Source organism: Gekko japonicus, unplaced genomic scaffold, assembly GCF_001447785.1.
Source record: "Gekko japonicus isolate JY-2015 unplaced genomic scaffold, Gekko_japonicus_V1.1 scaffold1701, whole genome shotgun sequence".
Taxonomy (NCBI): Eukaryota; Metazoa; Chordata; class Lepidosauria; order Squamata; family Gekkonidae; genus Gekko; species Gekko japonicus.
Genome location: NW_015167586.1, coordinates 374,800 through 397,063, shown reverse-complemented (window position 1 = coordinate 397,063; position 22,264 = coordinate 374,800). Strand labels below are relative to the sequence as shown.

Sequence of the window (22,264 nt, the reverse complement as noted above, 5' to 3'; positions counted from 1 at the left end):
ACTTAGAGATATCGGGAACTGAACCTGAGATTTTCTGCATGCAGAGGTTCTGCCCTGTCACCGAACCTTTCCCATGTACTTCAGTTGGGCAGTTTTACTTTGGTAGAAGTCCTGGTAGTGATATTGACAAGAGCACTGAATCAGGCAGTGGCAGATCAAATACCTGAAAATCATTATTTATGAACAGAGCAAAAATTCCCAGCTCTCTGGGAGGGCTGGGTATTTCCTCCTCTGAATGTAGTGGGTTGATGCCCTTCCCAGAATGCTCTTGAGTAATTCATGGTCACCTTTCAGTATGGAAAAACATTAGTATTGGAGTGTTCTAAGAAGTTATGCTGGGGAATGAGAAAACGTGAGGCAAGAGTGGGTTTGTGGATATGATCATGTATCCCTTTGGACACAATATAGTTCTGGAGACACCCACGCCTCAGCCGCCGCTCCTCTCCATGCACCAACAGCAGATGATAAGGCAGTGGGGCAGGCCTGCTTTGTGCAATGCGGGGGCTTCAGCCCTGTGTCTGCTGAACAGGCTGTGGTGGCCCGTTTAGGATGATGATGGGGCAACGGCACTTCTGAGGCAATGGAAACTCTTACTTCCACGTGAGAAGAAATACAAAAGGATAGGCCTGTTATCTATGGACTGCCACAATGAAGAGATGTTATGAAATGCCTAATGATTATTGAGCATTCTGGCATTTTATTGTGCACAGGTGTGCAGTTTCCCCTTTCGAGCACAGACTGAGAGATTCTGTTTGTGTTCTTTTGAAATAATTTGTGTTGCATTACCCTAGCAGTTCGAAAGCAAGAAATTACAAGTAGATAAATAGGGACCACTTCGGTGGGAAGGTAACAGCGTTCCGTGCGCCTTGGTATTTAGTCATGCCGGCCACATGACCACGGAAACGTCTTCGGACAGCGCTGGCTCTTCGGCTTTGAAACGGAGAGTTTCGGATTCGACTGGCTTTCGAGCAAGGGAAACCTTTACCTTTACTACCCTTTGACTGTATGAAGAGGATTTCTAAAGTGACTGAACATTATGCCTAATGTTTTAGGTCTTCCGGTGTTCCTTTGATGAGCTGCTCACTGTTTTATGAAATGGGGTTTTGGGAAGTATGGGGTTCGTTGCACAGGCTGCCCACTACCATTTGCTTGTATTAGGTGTGCCTGGCTGTATTTTCAGCTGAGGCAAAGTGGTGGCTGTCCTAGAAAATGGACAGACATTATGGAATGTCTGCCCTAGCAAATGCCTCTGAATCTTCTGCAGCCTGTATATATTCTTGCATATATAGAAATAAGTATGCATAATAAGCTGGCTAAGAAACTCTCATCTGGCAGTATCTGTCTTCATTTTGTAGGCATCTGACACATTTATGCAAAAGCAAAAATGCTTCTTCTTTTGTGTAGTTTCACCTCCTTGGATTGTAAGCCTTTTGGTGGTGTTTGATATTAGTTTAATTTCTGTACATGCCCTTGTTTTTAAGGTGGCTTACAAACAATAACACCGCATGAGAACATCTAGAGCCACTGATGAACATCTTCTTTCTTTTGTTGCCTTCCATGTAGCCAGCAGTAGCTTGTTGTTACATTACTGCTTGAACAAAAAGAAGCAGTAATCGGTTAATCTCCACTGAATCAGTAGTGAAAACATTATTTATTTATTTACTTACTTAATTTATAACTCATCTTCTTCCCCAGTGGAGACCCAACACTGTTTATGCCATTCTCTTGCATCCTCACAACAGCCCTGTGAGGTATGTGAGGCTGAGAGTGTGTGACTGGCCCAAGGTCACCCAGCAAGCTTCCATGGCAGAATGAGAATTTGGACCTGGGTCTCCCAGACTGTAGTCTGACACTCTAACTGCTATACTGGGCTGGTTTTCCTTACAGAAGGGCAGTGGTGTCCTGGTGGATTTGGAGAGCAACCCCAAGCAGGTCTACTCAAGTTCCAAATGAGTCTCTTCAGTAGGGCTGATGCCCAGGAAAATGTTTTTAGGATGGAGCTGTTGGTGTGAGGAGCACTGTTGTTTTGAGAAGAAAGGTGTGAGCAACCAAGGACTCCACTTCTGCTCTGCTTCTTACAAAAAAGCTTCTTGGACCAGATGAAAATGGGTACTGTAGTCTGCCATAGACTAGAGTGGGTAAGGCCATTAGGTATAATGTGCCTGTTCTGCTGAATAAAATGTGGATCTGATGCATGAAATGAGCATGAAAACTTGTGGACAGAGTTACCTTAGAAACTATGGTCCCAAATATGTCTCAGAGATCTCGGAAGCTAAGCAGGGTCCACTCTTGCAAGTACCTGGATGGGAGACCTCCTTGGAATACCAGCAGTTGGGAGGCAGGGGCAGGCCTTAGTCAGCCACCTCTCTGAATATCCTCCAGGCCCCCAGTAGGGGTCAGTCACCAGAGGTCGCCATGACTTCCAGGTGCACACACTCACTCCAATACTATATACACATATACATACATATACAAATAATTTTTCTTTCTTTTTTCTTTTTGTTTTTTCTTTGAACCTTACAGGGGGTTCAACAAATCATGTTATAATATATTACACTGATTACCTTTACTTGCTATCTGCAACATTTTGGTGTACATCTGGTATACATTGTACTTCATCGGGTACTCTTATTACAACAGCTTTTTTCTTTTTTTAGTTCAGTTTATTTATATTTATTTAATTATTATTTTCCATTACTTATCTCTAATCCCAGTCTTCTTTTCCTCATCTTTCTTCATTCTATTTCAACTAACTGACACTGTTATTTTAATTTTAAAAGACTTTCTTATGTACTCAGTCCTTCAGCCACACATTCCTTCTTCAACTTGCCCTTGACTTCATACTTCACAAACTTTCTGTTCTTACCTTTTGAACCAGGAATCAAGCAATATTAACTTAACTGATAGCAGGCAAGTTCGACATTTCTTCTCTGAATGTCAGAGATTTAAGCAACCCAATCAAATGAAAGAGAATACTTCTGAATCTACATAAACTGCATTCAGACATCACATTCCTTCAAGCAATCCATCTTCGCCCAGCTGTTACATCTCCACTGAAAGCCACTTGGATTCGTCATCAATTTCATGCTGGTGGTTGTGGAGTAGCTTGTTGGGTAGCCATACTCCTATCTAATAATATACACTATAAGCATAAAGGAACAAAACGTGACCCTCATGGTAGGTTCATTTTTGTAAAAGGCTCCATTGATGGTGAGACATTCACTTTAGCATCTATATATGCTCCAAACGAAAATCAACTATCTTTTCTCGAAGATACCTTTGCTGCTCTGTATTCCTTTCAGGAAGGAGAAGTACTAGTTGGAGGCGACTTCAATACTATTGTGCACCCTGACCTGGACTGCTCATATAGGTCCCCTGAGCCGGCTTTGCTGGGAGGGCAGGGTAAAAATCTAATGAAATAAATAATAAATGGAGGTTAGGAAAAGACATGACAACACACAACTGGCTTCTCTACTTGTGGACTCTCACTTAATAGATATTTGGCATCATCTACACCCAACAGAGAAAAATTTCACTTATTTCTCACCACGACACAAAGTTTATTCAAGAATCGACTTTATTCTTATCTCAAAATCAATCCTTGACAAAATATCAGAAGCAGATATTGACAACATCCTGTGGTCAGATCATGCATAGGTTTCTTGCTCCTTGCAACTGAGCCCTCCCAATCCTGTTTCCCAAACCTGGTCTCTAAACAAATCTCTTCTATATTCTGAACAACAAACAGTGGAAATACCGTAGAAGCCCTCATCAAACAATATCTTCAAGACAACTGCAATGATGCTACCTCCTGGTCTATCACCTGGGATGCCCTCAAGGTAGTTCTCAGAGGACAACTTAACTCCATCTCTTCACACCTGAAAAAAGAAGAAGGAAGAAATCAAAACCAAGCTTAAAGATAACATCAAACAACTTGAAGAACTACATAAACTGAGAGGAGATGTCCCATTTACTGGAAACTTCAAACTGAATGTAAACTCCTAGAATCATTAGAATGCTCACAAATACAAAAAAAACCCTACTATTTCTACGTCAAAAATATTGGAGCAACTCCCCCAAATTGCTATGTCTTCTTTCTTGGAGGGTCAAAACAAAACAGTCCTCAAAGACAGTGACAGCGATAAGAAACTCCACAGATGTTTTACACTCAAAACCTAATGATATAGCAAAACTGGTTGCTAAGTATTACCAAAAACTTTACACCTCCAAACAACCACCTTTGACCTCCATAACGGCTACCCTCCTGAATTTTACAAAAGATTTGCTTCCACAATAGCTCCCCTTTTAAAGGACACCTACAACGAGATCTTTACAACTGGATCCCTCCCTCCATTGTGGCACGCTGCCTCCATTGTAGTGATTCCGAAGCTGGGAAAAGACCTCACCAGACCAGCCTCTTTCTGTTCTATATAATTGCTTAATCAGGACTACAAAATTTTCACCACTATCATTGCACGCCGACTAAATGACTTCATCACGGAATACATTCATCCCGACCAATCAGGCTTTATGCCAGGGAGAGATTTAACAAGTAACATCTTCAAGACTTTAATAAACATCATTTCCTCATGCACAAAGACGGGTCCTGAAACACTACTTCTCTCATTGGACATCGAGAAGGCTTTTGATACTTTGGAGACCTCTTTTCTCCATGTCTTACTGAAACACATGAACTTTGGTGATTCTTTTATTAAATTAATAATGGCACTGTATTCTCACCCCACAGCACAAATAAAGGTCAACGAAACTATCTCAAAGTCTTTTCCATTACACAGAGAGACAAGGCAAGGATCCCTTCTATCCCCATTACTGTTCACAATAGCTTTGGAACCTCTTGCAGCAGAAATACGACACAACCCCAAAATTCATGGTGCCAAATTAGCCACTCATGAATTTAAAATGAGCCTATTTGCAGACGACATGCTCCTCTACCTGACAGATTGAACAGAATCACTTGCTTATCTTCAAGATGCACTCTCAAGATTCAGTATGGTTTCAGGCCTAAACATAAATCACTCCAAGTCCACGATTCTACCTTTAAACTTCAGATCACCTACAATCTCCTGTTTGAATCCAAAGTATCCGTATCAGCGGACGGATAAGCCTCTTCCCTACTTGGGAATCCTACTCTCATCCTCCCCAACAAAATTGCTGAAATTCAATCATCATCGCAAATTTCATGAAATAAAAGCTGATCTTAACAAATGGGATTGAGAATCCTTCTCATGGCATGACCGATTCCATCTTGTTAAATCATTTGTTCTTCCCAAACTCATATTTCTCTTTTGAACAATACCTTGAAAAACTCAAGATATTGGCAAACGACCATCAATAACTTCCTTTGGAAAAACAAACGTCCGCAAATTAGTTTAAAGACACTGAAACTGAGGATGATGGAAGGAGGCCTCAACTACCCTGACATTGCCACATATTATAAGTCAGTTCTACTATCAAACATTGCAAAAATCTTAAATTCTAACGAACAAGCACACTGGACCAATGTTCCCTCTAAGCTGTGGAGTCTTGTGAGCAAAAATTCTATTTTGTGAGCTACTGGCATTAAACTTGTGAGCGAGCGATTTGGCCACTGCATAAATTAGTTTGCTCTGGAGCCATCCTTCCTGAGCTAAGACAAAAACATGTGAGCTGGAGGCTAAAAAACTGTGAGCTAACTCACACTAACTCAGCTTAGAGGGAACACTGCACTGGACCTTAACACTAGATCCCATCCTGCATCCTCTCACTCTGCAAGATGCCATCTGGACAGAACCCTCAGCACACCCGGAAAGGCTTCGTAATAACATCTTTATTACAACTGTTCTCAAACCATGGGATACCTACTAGGGGTGTGCAGGGGAAAAATCATTTTTTTCGGATTCAAGTATAATAAAGCTGATCCCCCCCCCCCCAGGATTCCTGAATATACCCGAATACCAATTCCAGTATTCTATTGGTACCCGAAAATGTTTGATATTTTTCGGCTCCATTATATCCTATGGGGCCATTGTAGTCAGTGGCAAAAATCTCCTAACAAGTATTCAGGGGGCTGGGGGAGAGGGGGTTTGAGGTAGAGGCACCAATTTGTACTGTAGCTGCTGGTGCCTCTCCCCAAAAGACCCCCAAGTTTGGAAAAGATTGGACCTGGGAGTCAAATCCTAGAGGCATCCAAAGAGGGTGCCCCAATCCTCCGTTGTTTCCTGTGGGAATGAAAAAAAGGCAGGCAGCAGTATCTCCCCAAGAAAGCCGAAACCCCCTCGAACATTTTTGGGTTTTTTCCGGCATTCAGTATTCAGCATCTTAATCAGCTCAGGGGATCTGATTCAGTATGCTGAATACCCGAAAAATGCTGGAAAAGTTTTTTCAGGTTTTTTTAAATTTAGCTTTACCGAATGCACACCCCTATTACCTACAAACAAAGGCTAATTTTAAAGTGCTCAAGATTTTCCTCTTTCTTATTCCAAACTTAGAGACAAAACGTCAACAAACTTAGAGAAAAAGCATCAACAAAAAATTCCATGGTTCTTTTATCTACAGTTGCGAGATATGGCCACCACCCTATGACTGTCTGATATCCTACACTCATCGTTCACCAACTTTGAAGACATACTGAACTCCGACGACACTAACTCATGAGGTCTCATCAGGAAACTATATCATAGCCTACTTCAACGTAAATCTGTTAAACCTTTGCCCTACCAACTTGTCTTTGTCTCGAGATTGTGGAATCACCATCACAGATGCTCAATGGTCTAATATTTGGCAGGCTTCATTAGCATCCTCATTATCTGAACATGTTAGACTACAGTCTTATAAAATTCTATCCAGATGGTACATCACACCTAAGAAGATGGCCTTGATCTCTTCTTCTAACTCAGCACTCTGTTGGAAAGGCTGTGATGGCACTGGCACATACACCCACTGTTGGTGGCAATGCCCAAGTATAAGAACCTTCTGAAGTAACATTCTTACACATATCAAACAAATTACAGGATACTCACTTCCTTTACTCCTGGAATCGATCTTTTTACAGCACATTCAAAAGCCTTCGATTCCCAGAATAAGATGGGACCTTATCCAAAGCTTACTGACAATTGCCAAAACAGTGTTAGCATCATATTTGAAATCGCCTTCACTACCATCTATAGACGTATGGTTTTCAAAGATTTGGGATCATCTGATAATGGAGAAAATCACTGATAAGCTACTTCAATCAGATCTCTATCCTGGGAGAGTGTCATTCGAAGAGAAATGGTTTTCCTTTTTTTACTACATACTCGCGCAAGATCTACTACCTTCTAATCCAATATACTGACAAATGCTTTCACTTTAACCTGGTTCTCTTTATCATCTTTAACTCTCATCATACTACTTTATCTTTTTCCATTTACTTATTATTTCTTTTTCTTTCCCCTCTTCATTTCCACAGGTCAACAGTCTTCATTTCCACAGTCAAGTGATCTTAATCAATGTGCCCCGAGTATACCACTCCACGCTAGCTCAGCAGCCACATGGCTGCCTTATCACAATAAACCGGCAAACAGTGTTTTATTTTTCTAGATCTTATTTTTCTAGATCATATTGTCAATTACTGGGAACTGCAATGTGTAGTTATCATTAGATGATAATATATTAGTTTTACCAAATGCAGTAAATTTAATGTTTAATATTAATCTCGTAATCTTGATATATCTTTGGACTTTGACATATATATATATATATATATATATATATATCTTCCTGTTAATTTTAATTTTTATATATAGCAATATTTTTTTTTTAATCATCTGCCATGACATTTTTTGGCACATGTGCCAGAGAGGGCCTGTAAGCAATACCGGAATGATGCTTGTTTCATGACAGTATTACGGAAATATTTCTAAAGGTGGAATCTAAGTTTTTGTTTCCTCTAGAATTCCCACAGGGAGGTACTGTGTGACTGTAGCTGTCAAGAGTGATTTGCCCAGGTCTGTTTTGAAAATCCACCTTGTACATAAGTGGGTAAATGAAAAAGTAAATTTGCCAAATGGCTTTCTGGCCATGGTGATTATGAATGGTTTACATGGTGTTATAATGAGGCAATTTAGAAGGCAGATTAAAAAAGCAAGAGGTCTAACTTTGGCTCTATACTCTCTTTTCTGTTCATCAGTCCTTCAGGACAAGTGGGTAGGCAGGAATCATGAGCTGCCGTTTACAAAGGATTTTCCTTGAACGTAGGAATCCTTGGATGGCCAAAGACCGCTACCCCAAATCAGAACAATGTGTCCATCCAGAATTTTTCTGTCACTTCATTGCAAAGAAATATCAGTATTTAACCCAAGTTCATCTGATTGTAAAGTCACTTCATGACAGTGAATTTCAGTGCAGAAGAGAAAAATGGAGGATTGGCTCAAACAATCCGAAAGATACAAACTATTTAAATGCAGGGGGAAATACACAGAGAATGGGTGTGTGTGTGAATTTGATCTGTATGCCTCAACTTTGAATAAAAAGAGTTTGGTTGTACAAGGAAGATTATTAAGTGATATGGGAGAACAGGAGGAAGAGGTAATAGATTCAGAGAGAAAATTTTAATTAGATGACTTTGGCGCTCTGTCTTACAGAAGATGTTTAGATAGAATGCAGCTACAACAATGCTGGATACGTTGTGACTTCTCATGCTACTTGATGAAGTGCTGGTAGTGTTATGAAATACCGTAAATCTGTTGCTGATCTCTGAAATGGGCATCCATGGAGCACCCACCATTATTATTTTTTTGCTGCATCAACTAGGCCTAATAGTATCACTCATTTTTAAATACAAGGCCATTGCGGTACATTCCAATCCGTTATAAGAGTTTTTGATGATCTTTGTCAGGCTCTCTTAACATATCAGAATTCTCTTCTCTACTTTTCTAATCCCCTTATAATGAAAGAAACCATATAAAAGACTACTGAACATTACAGTCACGTTAGGTGTACTTAACTAGGGATTACAATGGGTAAGAACTGTCCAAAGTCCAATTTATTAGGAATGATGGAATGAAAGATAGGTTTCTGTGTTGCAGATTTATAAGAATATTTCATAGGAGAAGTAGACACTGGCTGACTTAAACTTTGCCTTCCAAAACTGAAAGGTGAAAGCCAATAGAATGAGAAGCTCTAGAAACTTGCTGGTACACCATGATATAATAGCCTTTTCAAGATGTGGGGCATGTACCTTTGCTCATGAAGTACCATGTTACAGAATAGGCAGCCTCTCTATCTTGAAGTTATCTGGCCGAAGAGTTGTCCTGTTGAGTCTCTCTGCAGTCATAAATAATATATTGTAGGCGGTCCCTGTTGGCCTCAAATGGGCTTTCCAGGCACAAGTAAGTTGAGGGACTGCAGATCAGGATGGCTTTGTTCAGTGCCTCAAATCATAAACAGTGTTAATGTTCCATCCAAATTGTCCTTTGTTATTACCTGCTATCAGGGGTCATTTTGTAGAAAAAGAGGTGCAGGAGCTCATTAGCATAACTCATTAGCATAACTTATTTGCATCTGCCACACCTGAAGTGTGTCAGCAGGCAACACCCACCGCTCAGGCTCCACTGGACTCTTTTGGATTGCTAGCTATTGGGGGGGGGGGATGGACGTACAGATCTGTCCTCGCAGAGGAGGGAGAGCTTGTATCTGAAGAAAACTTGGTCTTAAAGGTGCCACTGGACTGTTTTGGGCCAGGGGGGGCTCTGCAACTTACCTGGCTGCTTCTTGCTCTGACTGAGGGCTGCTGGGAGTAGGGGGTGGGGCTTGTTGCATATCCCCACCCCCTAGGCTCCTTATTGCCGGAGCTCCGCTCCTGTGTGCTCCTGCAGGAAATGACCCCTGCCTGCTATCTTCAGTATAGCATGACCTGCAACCTGAGATTTGTTCAAAGGCCCCACTGGTTTCTTTGGGTTGCGAACTACCCAGGATGATGCTATCCAAGCTTTTCTCTGTGGAGTAGTTCCCATTATCAGTTTTGAACAGGTTGCTTTTCCCTTTTGCAATACTCTTTTCTGGTCTGCATGGGTGGGTGTTCAGAATAAAACAGTTCGTTTGTTTGTTTGGAGCAAATATTATTTTCTTGATCTGCTTCAATTGTCTATCCCCCTTTGTATTCTCAGAAGTCTCAGTGTTTCACCTTTGAAGATGAGGAACAAGAAGAAAGGAAGGCAAGTTGTTTTCTTATTCTGTCTGTGGAATGCTTTGGGGTTTGTGAAATCATGCTGACTGGCTGAGGGAGGGAGGTGGTGCCACACTGGAATGAAATCACATATTGGAAAAGTACTGGGGAAGAAACAGACAGGGTTCTGTGCCAGTGGTCTTCAACCCGTGGGTCAGACCCCTTGGGCAGATTGTAGAGCCTCACCTGCTGGGTCACAAGCCCCTTCCCTAGAGCCACCGGGTTTTTTGCTGCTTTTTTGAAGGACCTGCTGCTCACGCACATGCAGAGACAGCAAAGGTGCCATGCCTCTTGCCTCTCTTTGTGCTCATGCTAAGAGGAGCAGCATGGTGGTAAAGGGAAGTGACTTTGTGGTGGAGAGGATTCCTCCCTGGCTCGTTCTTCACCATGGTAGGCTTTCGAGTGTTTGGCTTACGTTTCCTGTCCCTGGCTCTGCCTGTCAATGGTCCTGGCCTTGATATTTGATGAGGTTATAATTCTTGTCATGTGACTCCGATGTCATGTGCGGCAACCTGTGGGTTAAGACTGGGCAAGGGCGAAGACCTCTGTTTTATACCATGCTGTAGCCTGAAGAAATGCAAAACCTATTCACACACCTTTGCTCTCTTTCTAGGGCTAATTGGGCAGCTGCTGCTCTGCGCAAGATGAAGCATTTTGCACATTTCAGCCTATGCGTTAATAATGACATAGGTAAAAAGGTAAAGGGTTCCCTTGCTCGAAAGCCGGTCAAATCCGACTCTAGGATTGCGGTCAGTGTTCCCTCTAAGCTGAGTTAGTGTGAGTTAGCTCACAGTTTTTTAGCCTCCAGCTCACACATTTTTGTCTCAGCTCAGGAAGGAGGGCTCCAGAGCAAACTAATTTATGCAGTAGCCAAATCGCTCGCTCACAGCTTTAATGCCAGTGACTCACAAAGTAGAATTTTTGCTCGCAAGACTCCGCAGCTTAGAGGGAACATTGGTTGCGGTGCTCATCTCCGTTTTAAAGCCGAAGAGCCAGCGCTGTCCGAAGACGTTTCCGTGGTCATGTGGCCGGCATGACTAAACACCAAGGCGCACGGAACGCTGTTACCTTCCCACCGAAGTGGTACCTATTTATGTACTTGCAATGTCTTGCTTTCGAACTGCTAGGTTGGCAGGAGCTGGAACTAGAAACGGGAGCTCACTCCGTCATGCGGCACACTCGGGTCTCAAACTGCTGAAAGCTTATTCTTGGTAGAATTTGCACACGACTGGCTGGCCACTGCATGGAAATGACAAGTGCAAATGGCTACCACATGGGTCATGTTTGCGTGAATTGGCTGTGTGTCTTGAGACATAACACTTGGATAGTTGAGCACCCAGAACCTGTTGCATTCAGGGTCAGTTCCTGTGCAGTTGTCCGTATGAAGTTGTCTTATCAGATCGGAGCACTGGTCCTTCTAGTGCAGCACTCTCAGTAGCTCTCTGGAGTTTTGAATGTTGGTGCCTTGTCTTCCTTTTAAGAAAGGATGCCAGGGATTCCGTCTGGGGTTTTCTGCTTGCAAAACATGGGGTCTGCCAGGGCCCATGTTGGTCTGAAGGCAACTGTTTTGCCTCGAAACAGGCCTGGATCACAGCAGTGCCTGCACACAAGGTCACTTGGGAAACTTTGTAACACTGCTTTGAATTTCATGGGAAGATAGCAGGATGTAATTTATTTATTTTACTGAGCAGTGGCCCCTGTTTTTGCTCTTTGAAGTCATTAAGAATTGCAACGAAGGGTCAGATTGATCATCCATCAATAGCAGCCATCTACCAAGAACGACCAGTTAGGTGCCTTGGAGAAGTTCACAAACAGGGTCTTAGTTTCCTGTTGTTAATCCCCAACACTCTATAGTCAGTGAATAAGACCTGTAAATAGGGATGTTGGTTTTGTTTTTTTTACTTCTATGGCTGATAGCCACTAAAATACTGGGGCTCCTCCATTTATCCACCAGATCCTTTCATCAGCCATTTATGCTTGTGGCTACTGCAGTAACCTGTGGCAATAAGTTCCATTGGGTTAAGTGAATGTTGTGTGAAGAAATACAGTGGTTGGTTTATCTGGCTATGGATTTGGATTTTCAGGCCTTCATCCGGAGGTGTTTCCTGCCATAGCCATGTACGAAGGGAGAACAATGAAAGCTGTGTATGGGTCCACTAAATAACACTGTCAAAGTCAATAATTACAAGATAGATCGTGTGAGAGATCCAAAATCATATACATGTGCAAAAAGAGGTCCAAAACAATAGCGTTAACGAAGTTTTCCGGATTACAAAATTGTTTTGTAGTCTCCATCTGAACAGGACCCTGTGATTCTCTGTTTTTGTATTGCCATAGCCATGTGACACCAACAAATGATGCAGATGCAGCATTTCCTGCTTTGTGGCTTGCCAGTACCTTTGCCCAGCCTCCTGTGTTGTCTACTTGTATCAAAGTGGGCATGAGACAAAGGTAGCCAAAGAGTTTAGGAGAGCAGCAGGACAGGATTAGCCGCAAATATATATACCTTTTTTTTTTTTAGCCCCCGGAGGGGATTTTTTATTGCATTTTCTATAAACTGCAATGAAAAAAAGGGAAGGGAAAGCTAAATCTATGGGAGAAAGGAAAGAAACCAAACTAAAAACCCAAGAATAGGAGATCATTATGATAGCTTGTATCAGTGTTAGTCTAAAATGCTATTGAAAGCATAGTTGATCAAGCTGTATTATTTATCTTTAAAACCATTATTTTCACTATTTAAAGAAAATCACAAGAGCATCATTAAAAGCCTTAAGGCATAATTCAGAGTTCTTCAGCCTTCATTTTGTTTTATCTTTTCTAATCCAATATATATCATTCTGTTATTGTAGAGTTTCATTTCTCCCAAGTGAAAACTTGGCAACTCTGTTGTAAATTTATATGGATGGTCTTGAATATTTAAGACACATTGTTATCACAGAAAATCCCAAAGTGTAATGTTGGAAGGAGAAGCCGCAGTTGGCGACAGAGAACAGTTGTTGCATTTAGAAGGTCTCATGTTTAATACTCGGAACCTCCAGTTAGAACTGGATGAAGGCCTGAGGCCTTGGAAAGCTGCACCCAATCAGAATAGACAATAGTGGAGTAGGAGGACCAGTAACTTGGCACTGTTGAAAGTAGCTTCATATGTTCATAATGTCAGGACTCGGGAGACTAACTTGCATGTCTGTGTTTGAAAGACAGTGTGTGTATGTGTAGACAGATAGAAAGATAGATCGATAGATAGAGATCCACACACACACACACACACATATACACACAAACTGCATCATTGCGTCTTGCAGTTTGCTGGTTCAGATGTAACAGTGTGTGTGTATGGAGTACAACCTAGAATTTACATTTTTACCTGTGAAATTCTTGCATATTTTACCCTTCTGGTATTGCATCATAACACATCTTAGCATCCAGGTTGCTGTATCCACCAACATACTCATGACATTATGAATGTTATAAAGCGGTGTCTTGCAAATTATACACCTACCTAATCGATCTATTATTTCTTGAACATTAAATTTATGTGAAAAGAAAGTCCTTTCTTCAGAAGAAGAGCAACTATAATAAGGAATTAAAAGTTCACCTCCTTCCTGAGCTCTCCTTGAAGAGGCAGCGTTTCTAAGCCAATTACACTGAGCTACTGCAAGTCCTGTAAAGCGGCAGTGTTTGATCTTTTTATAACTATGTGACCATGGCTAATGGAAATGCATCATACCCCTGCTGCCTAAACAGGGTCACACAGAGGCAGGCATATTCTTCATCATACTCAGATGCTAGCTCAGTTGTATGTTTGTTTAGGCAAGCTTTCTCGGACTTGCAAGCATTGCCAAAGTGCAGGCACCCAAAGGACTGATAAAAATACACTCTGCATGAGGTTAATGCATATAAATGGTGTCAATGACTTCCTTGCACTCAGTCAGAGAGGAAGTCTTGGCGTATCTCAGTTTTCTTCTTTTTCCCTAACGTTTCAGCCTGTCTTTCCCAGAATTGAGCCCAGACAGAAATCAACTACCAGTCTTACAGAGAGGACAGTAGTTTATATTCTGAACCTGTTAACCAAAACCAGCTAAAATGTCATATCATCATAAGAACATAAGAAGAGCCCTGCTAGATCAGCCCAGTGGTCCATCTAGTCCAGCCTCCTGTCTCACAGTGGCCAACCAGTTCCCCTGGATGGCCAACAACAGGGCGGAGAGGCCGAGGCCTTTCCCCGATGTTGCCTCCTGGCTCTGGGATTCAGAGGATTAGTGCCTTTGAATGTGGAGGTTTCCCTCAGTCATCATGGCTAATGGCCATTGATACTTATCCTCCATGAATCTATCTAATCCCCTTTAAAAGCTGTTCATTAAAAGCTGGCCATCACTGCATCCTCTGGCAGCAAATCCTACTTTTTAATCGCTCTATGTAAAGTAGTATTTTCTTCAAGAGCCCCACTCCTTATTGTGTTCTAAAATGTCTGTAATTTGGTGAAATTGCACTATGGTTTGCAGAACAAAACCAAGCAAAAATCTTATCGTGTCTTCCAGTTTGCCGATTCAGATGTAACAGTAAAACTGCAGTTTGCTGCAAGAGTGGAAGTCTTTAGTGAAATTGTTGCGTGTGAAGGGTGAGGGGAGGTATTACCTGAGCTGCATCAGTGGTCACAATATTTCCATTGTAGGCAGAGACGGAGTTGAGTGGTGTGGACAGGTTTAAGATACCCTGGAACTAACTGAACCTGTGCAATCCATAGATAAGAGATATGGTCTAATGCTCCTTTCTCATGTAGAATCTCATTCCTTGATTGCTAGACTTACTGTCATTTTTTGTGTTTCCCTTTGAAAACCCTAGAAGCTGGCTATGCTTCTTATCAAGTTCTTGGAGAGAGAACTCCAGCCGTCTTGCCAAGTCACATGCTTGGAAAGCATACGTATCCTGTCCAGGGACAAAGGCTGCCTTGGCCCTTTCTCAACCATGGAGAGCCTGAAGACGCTAGCTAGGCATGCTGGGATTGATTACATGGAAGAACAGATTCGGGAGATTCCAGACCTGGACGTGATCCTGGAGGCACTTAAGTGCCTGTGCAACATTGTCTTCAGCAGCCACGAGGCTCAGGAGCTGGCCTTTGAAGCCCGGCTTGTGGTCGGCCTCACAGATCGCATCAAACTCTACAATGAAAGAAACCTCCCCCACGACATCAAGTTTTTTGACTTGCGTCTTCTCTTCTTGCTGACGGCCCTGAGGGTGGACATCCGGCAGCAGTTTGCGCAGGAACTCCGGGGCATCGGTCTGATGACGGACACGCTGGAGCTCACGCTGGGAGTGAAGTGGATAGATCCCCATGAGGTAGCTGCAGAGGAGAACCCTGCCCTGCCCTTGCCTCGGCAGGAGGCAGAGCGTGCCATGGAGGTCCTGAAGGTGCTCTTCAATATCACTTATGACACCAGCAAGAGAGAGGTGGATGAGGTAAGGCGCCAGGAAATGCTTTGCAGTCTTTTTTTTTTTTTTAATCAGGTATATCCTGATTTACCAAATGAGAAAGGAGCACTCCCTGGAGAAGACCCTGATGCTGGGAAAGATTGAAGGCCAAAGAAGACGGGGACGGCAAAGGATGAGATGGTTAGACAGTGTCATCGATGCAACGAACATGAAACTGAGCCAACTTCAGAGGACGGCGGAAGACAGGAAGGCCTGGCATGATCTGGCCCTTGGGGTCGCGAAGAGTCGCACTCAACTGTGCGACTGAACAACAACATATCTACTTGTATTTAGATTTCTGACCAGAACACCATTTAGGGAGGTGGGCAATTGCTCCCCTCGCGCATGTTTCAAACCACATGTGTTCATTCCACAAGAACTTGCCTCTGTTTAGCCATCTTACTGCTTCTGCTCATTCATTTTGGAGCCTGTCTAAATTCAGCTCATGGAAGTGCCCCTTCCTGCCTTTCCCTTCCTAGCGCAGCCGGAAGGTCCCCCAGAAATGCTGCTCTTGTGAGAGGGAATTGGTACAAATTTCCCACAGGATCCAACACAATATGCTTCTCAGCCATAGGTGGTTACTGAGAAAGGAAGAGGGCGAGCTGGCTGTTAAATTTGTGTGCAGCAGTGATTAAGGCAAGGCATCACCCGGTGTTTGTCTTAACTAGATGGCATAAGGTGTAGAAAACTCTGGTCTGTCTCACTTTCTGGATTAACACTCCATTATGATGGAGAGCTGAAGAAGATCTGCGAGGAAGATGGTTTAAAGTGAACCAGGAGGGAAGGTGAAATGAGAGCTGAACATCTACTCCGGAGAGGTTTTATTTATTTATTTTATTCGTTAGATTTCTATCCCGCCCTCCCGCCGAAGCGGCTCAGGGCGGCTTAAAACAATGATAAAACCAGCATAAATACATACATAAAGTACAACTCAATAAAATAGCTCAGCTCATTTCCAATTAAATAAATACAGTTAAAACCATTTAAATGTGGCGGTGTCATATAGTAAAGTGCAAGTGCAGCACAGCTGATATAGGGTCTTTCCTACTGGAACGCCCGGCGAAAAAGCTCCATTTTCACAGCCCTGCAGAATTGCTGGAGGTCCCGCAGGGCTCTGATCTCGCTGGGGAGCTCATTCCAGAGCGTTGGCGCCACCAGGGAGAATGCCCTGGTCCTTGTTGCCACCAACCTGGCATCTCTAGGCCTGGGGGGGGGGCAGGCGGTTTTGTGTACCAGCTCGCAGTGCTCTCTGGGGAACATGCGGGGAAAGGCGGTCCCTCAGGTAGGCAGGCCCCTGGCCATAAAGGGCTTTTTAAAGGTCAAAACCAGCACCTTGAAGCAGATCCGGAACGCTATTGGTAGCCAGTGCAGCGACTTTAGCACAGGCTGGATGTGCTCCCGCATAGTGAGGCCCATCAACAGCCTGACCGCTGCGTTTTGCACTAGCTGCAGCTTCCGGAGTTGCCACAAGGGCAGCTTCATGTAGAGAGCTGTTTCTGTTATTTGCATGCCACCACTTTATTAGGACCCAGAATTCTTGCATAAAAAGTTTCCAGATTCAACAACCAGACAATGTAAACTCCGCCAGGAAAGCAGTTTGGAAATGTGCAAGGTCCTACAGACCTTGCTTGGCTTCCTTTGTTGTTGGCTATGCCCCCATATTTGTCCCCCAAACTGGGAGCCAAAAACATGAAATTATGTGCAGAGGTGGTATTCTGAGCTTCCAGATGTGATCACCCCACAGATTCTTAGTTTGCACTTTTATCGTGATACATATTCTGTTTAGAGAACAATGAGTGTTTGGTTTAAGACTGCGAAAGAGACACGGGCCCCCCTCTCACAATTGGGCTTTTCGTTTCTGTTTTGGGGCAGGAAGATGCTGCTCTGTACCGACACCTGAGTGCCCTCCTCCGTCACTGCCTGATGATTTCAGCAGATGGTGAGGACCGAACCGAGGAGTTTCACAGGTGAAGACCATTGTTCTGATGAAAGATTTGGATCCCGCTGTGCTCCTTGTCTAGAAGAGAAAGTGGCAGTGCTGAAATGTCCTTAACATTGGCATTTGTGCTGAGGCTTTGCAGCTGGTGTAGAGTGTTCCAGGGATCCATGTTTAAGTTGGCTTCCACATGAAGCTTCCCCCCCACACACACTGTTGCTTCCAAACGGGACTGATTATTTTAAAGCATCCGCCCAGCATCATTCTAGTTCTAGGGTTTCCCTGTTTTCAGCAAACTGCTTCCCAAATCTGCGTTTAGGAAAGAACGCTGTCCATGGGTGTTGTCATGCCATCTGGGCAGAAGGTCCTGCATATATCAGCAGCGCTCTCCTGCCGTCAGCCCCTGGCTGCCGCCCTTTCCCCAACCTTGCCACTGGGGGCTTCCCAAAGGCTTTAGAGAGTTGTTATTTCAAAGCCCTCTGGTGACACGATGGGGACAAAGGGTGGCCACGGAGGACTGATGGCCGGAAAGTGTGAAGGAAACTCCCGTGCGGAAGCTCTGTTGCTGATGCGTTTGCGCCAGCCATGAGAGCGACACAGATCATTCTTGCCCCGTGGAAGCAGCCCATGTCTGACGGATGCTCTGGACTTAATGCATAAGTAATCCAGCCGAATGGGCTTTAAACCTCCATGAGAGGACCAGAAGTGGGCAAGCGTGGGATCTTGTTCTCAAGTTACCAGAGCTGAGAAATTTCATTTGGATACCTGATAAATTTAATTAACAAAACAGGGCTCCATTGATGGTGGAAGTTGCTAAGTCGCTACCCATTTTGCTTTTTGGTGGATGTGCAGCCACACAGTGAACCTCCTGGGCAATCTGCCCCTCAAGTGTCTGGACGTCCTGCTGCTACCCAAAGTGCAGCCGGGCTCACTTGAATACATGGGAGTCAACATGGATGCTGTCAACGTTCTGCTGGATTTCCTTGATCGACGTCTTGACAGGGTGAGTGAAAGAGGGTGGTTTTCACAACTGCGTGTTCCCCCACCTCCACTTTTACCTATGAGATGCTTTCTGTGCTCTTCTGAAGGGCAGGTCTGAGAGCCCGTTTGGTGTCATGGTTAATCTGGGGGAACCAGGTTGGATTCCCCACTCCTCCGCTTGCACCTGGCTGGGTGACCTTGGGCAAGCCCTAGTTCTGATAAGAGCTGTCCTTGAAAAAGAGCCGTTTCTGTCAAGAGCTCTCTCAGCCCCACCGACCTCACAGGGTGTCTGTTGTGGGGAGGGGAAGGGAAAGGAGTTTGTAAGCCGCTCTGAGACTCCCTCGGGTAGTCAATCCAATCTCTTCTTCTCTTCTTCTTTATTAATCCCCATGCTTGGACGATCTGACTCTAGCCTCTGTTTTGTACAGAGGCTGTTACACAGTGATCAGCATCGTAGGGAAGAGGCAGGGTTAGTAAAAACCTTGGGATGGGATGTGAAATATGAGTGGGATGAAAGATTTCACCAGTTGGAGATCAGGTAATTGGTTGGATGGTGGACAATCCATGATGGGTGACTTAAAATGTAATTGCTTCTTTGATTGTTTTGGTGGTGTACTTGGTTGGCTTGAAACTGACATAGCGACCAGTTGAAATGTCAAATGTCACTTAGATTTCCTGATGAGCATTTAGCTGTAGTTAGATGAGTGGCAACTCAAGGAGAAGACCCTTCTCAGTTGGGGTGCTAAAATGATGAGACTCCCTAGAGATATCTGTTTGTCCCATTCGATCACTGCTTTTTTTTGCCAGTAAATGAAGGCTCTTCTGTTTTGTTTTGCCTGGTGTTCCTTCTCCCTGCCTTGTGCTTTAATTGCTGTCCTTTTGTTTTATAGATGTATTTTAGCTCCAGTTTTAACGAGATGCACTTTTATAATCTTTTGTTTTTAATTTGTTAGCTTCCTTAGTGGCCTTATTGGGCAGAGAGGCAAGATACACGTTGTATTTTACTTCATTTATATAGCTGCCTCTCTCACTGAGACTCAAGGCATGTTACAAAATACATTAAACAATTCAATCAGACAGGGTAATATGTCCAATAAGCAAGCAAACAAACAAACACTGTCCAAGGCATAGCGCCAAAAGCAGCTTACAAAGGTAGAAGACAATGAAGTAAGAGAGCAATAGAAAACCATCCAGTCAAACAACACGAGGCATCAAATAAGTTGATTGGACTAGGATTACAAAACAAGGGGAGGAAAGGCAAACAAAATTCTGTGCGAGGCATGACACACCACGGTGCAGAAACTGGACTTCAAAGGTAGAATGCATTAAAAGCAAGGCGATACCTACATTGCAATGCACTACTATCCTATTCCCTTATAAGAGCGTCCTCCTCAGCAGTTCCATTCTACGGCAGTTCTAATCCCTTTGTAAAAATGCCTTTCTGAACATTTCTGTTCTGGATAGTCTGCAAAGTGGAAGAAGTAGGAGGGCCTTCCTAAACTATTGTAAGCAGGGGTCATTTCGTAGAAAAAGAGGTGCAGGAGCTCATTAGCATAACTCATTAGCATAACCTATTTGCATATGCCACACCCCCTGACATCATCGGAAGTGTGTCAGAAGGCAACACCCACCGCTCAGGCTCCACTGGACTGTTTTGGATTGCTAGCTATTGGGGGGGGGGAACGTGCAGATCTGTCCTCACAGAGGAGGGAGAGCTGGTACCTGAATAAAACCTGGTCTTAAAGGTGCCACTGGACTGTTTTGGCTCTACAATTTACCTGGCTGCTGGGAGCAGGGGGTGGGGCTTGTTGCATGTTCCCGCCCCTTGGGATCTTTACTGCCGGAGCTCCGCTCCTGTGCGCTCCTGCAGGAAATGACTCCTGATTGTAAGTAAGATGATGATGATGATGAAGAAACGGGAAGCATTAACAATGATCAGCTCACTTTTTTAAAATCTGCTTTGCTGCCCAGTATACAGGCTTCCAGGGTGTCCCCATAGCCAACTATGTTCCCAGCGATCTGTTTCCCTTTGAGAATCATAGAAAACATTAGCAGGATTCTGGGGGAGGGGAGTGGTTCCAAAGGGGCTTTGATATGATTAGGAGACTAGCTTACAGGTGACTTTCTGATGAGTGGGATTTTCTCTGGGCTGGTTCATATGAAAGTAGAAATTTGTGCATCATAATCCAGGTGATCTTGAGGTAAAAGAAGAAGAAGAAGAGATTGGATTTATACCCTGCCCTTCACTACCCAAAGGTGTCTCAGAGCGGCTTACAAACTCCCTTCCCTTCCCCTCCCCACAACAGGCACCCTGGGAGGTAGGTGGGGCTGAGAGAGCTCTTGACAGAAACTGCTCTTTTTCAAGATCAGAACTACGGCTTGCCCAAGGTCATCCAGCAAGTGCAAGAGTAGGAGTGGGGAATCAAACCCGGTTCTCCCAGATTAACCACGACACCAAACTGGTAGATCATGCCAGGTGAAATAGGGGAGTCTCACTTGATAAATTACCATCAAACCAGGCAAAACAGGAATGCATTGCAAATCAGTTGGTTTTTTCCCTGCTGTTTTTGCTTCTCTGTAATACTTTGAACCCGCTGTCACACTCTTGCTGTTACTCAGTGTTTGCAATAAGGTGATAGGACATTTAGCAGAAAGAGCATGCCTCGATGTATTGAGCAAGAAGCTGCGTATTAGAAGGAAGATGGCACTGTTGCCAAAAATGGCAGCCCCGTGTTGAGTTCTCCCTGCTATAATGTGTAGTATGATTTATAACTCATGTCCTGCCTAGAGATGTAAAATTTCCGGAAATTCTGAAGCTCGGAACACCCCCCCCCCCCCGGTTTTTTCCGTTTTTTTCGGGGGGAAATGGAAATTTTCGGGAAAATTGAAAAAATGCTACATTAGCATTTCTTTTGTCTTTTCTAAATTGAAAGTCATTCTGTTACTTTAGGAACATAAAATATGACTATGGACATTTTTACTTGGCATGAAATGATCACAACTAGCATATTAAAAAAATTTCAAACAGAATACTCACCCACATGCAAAAACAAAACTGAAATTTTTATTTTCTTCTGACAATCGCACCTCCTAAAGGAAGAAATGCATCTTGTTCTTGCATTGGAGGGTTCAGTTTGTAACCTAGGACTTGCTTGTCCTCAGTGCACAGAAATTAGATCAATCTGATACCATATATGTATATATTTTAGAAATGATTTGGAAAATATTTGAACACCTTGTCTTAAAATATTTTATTCATCATGTTAAAATAAAACGTTCCATAATCATTTTTTTTCTTTTTTTCAATTTTTCGGAAAAAAACAAAAAGGCTTCAGGGAAAAAACGGAAAAAACCCGTTCCCCCCCCCAAATTTTTCCGGTTTTTTCCCGGGCCTTCACATCTCTAGTCCTGCCAACATTATGCTAAGTGACTTCTCACCTCTGCTCCATATCAGTTGGCTGCTATTGGTGGGGTGGGGACCAGGCAGTGCTCAGTATAGTGGTGGGACAATATAAAGTAGGTGTCATCATTTGTGGCAGAGGGGGGTCTTACATGGGCTGTGATTTTGGGGTGGCAATCCTGTGTTTTGTATAACGTGTAGTTCTGCCGTATGAAAGGGACAACTTGAACCTTTTGTACATGGTGGGTTGACTACAGGTGCCCTGTAGGTACCT

The 22,264-nt window shown here is 43.4% G+C and overlaps 1 protein-coding gene across 1 annotated transcript in view; it reads left to right on the top strand.

The window, feature by feature from the left end:
• RIC8A (RIC8 guanine nucleotide exchange factor A) overlaps positions 1-22,264 on the top strand; it is a 40,634-nt gene that overhangs the window by 5,061 nt on the left and 13,309 nt on the right. Inside the window, exons 3-6 of the mRNA XM_015413924.1 lie at positions 10,146-10,193; positions 15,047-15,661; positions 17,546-17,640; positions 18,462-18,612. Coding sequence (XP_015269410.1) covers positions 10,146-10,193; positions 15,047-15,661; positions 17,546-17,640; positions 18,462-18,612 — 909 coding nt within the window. The remainder of the gene's footprint in view (positions 1-10,145; positions 10,194-15,046; positions 15,662-17,545; positions 17,641-18,461; positions 18,613-22,264) is intronic.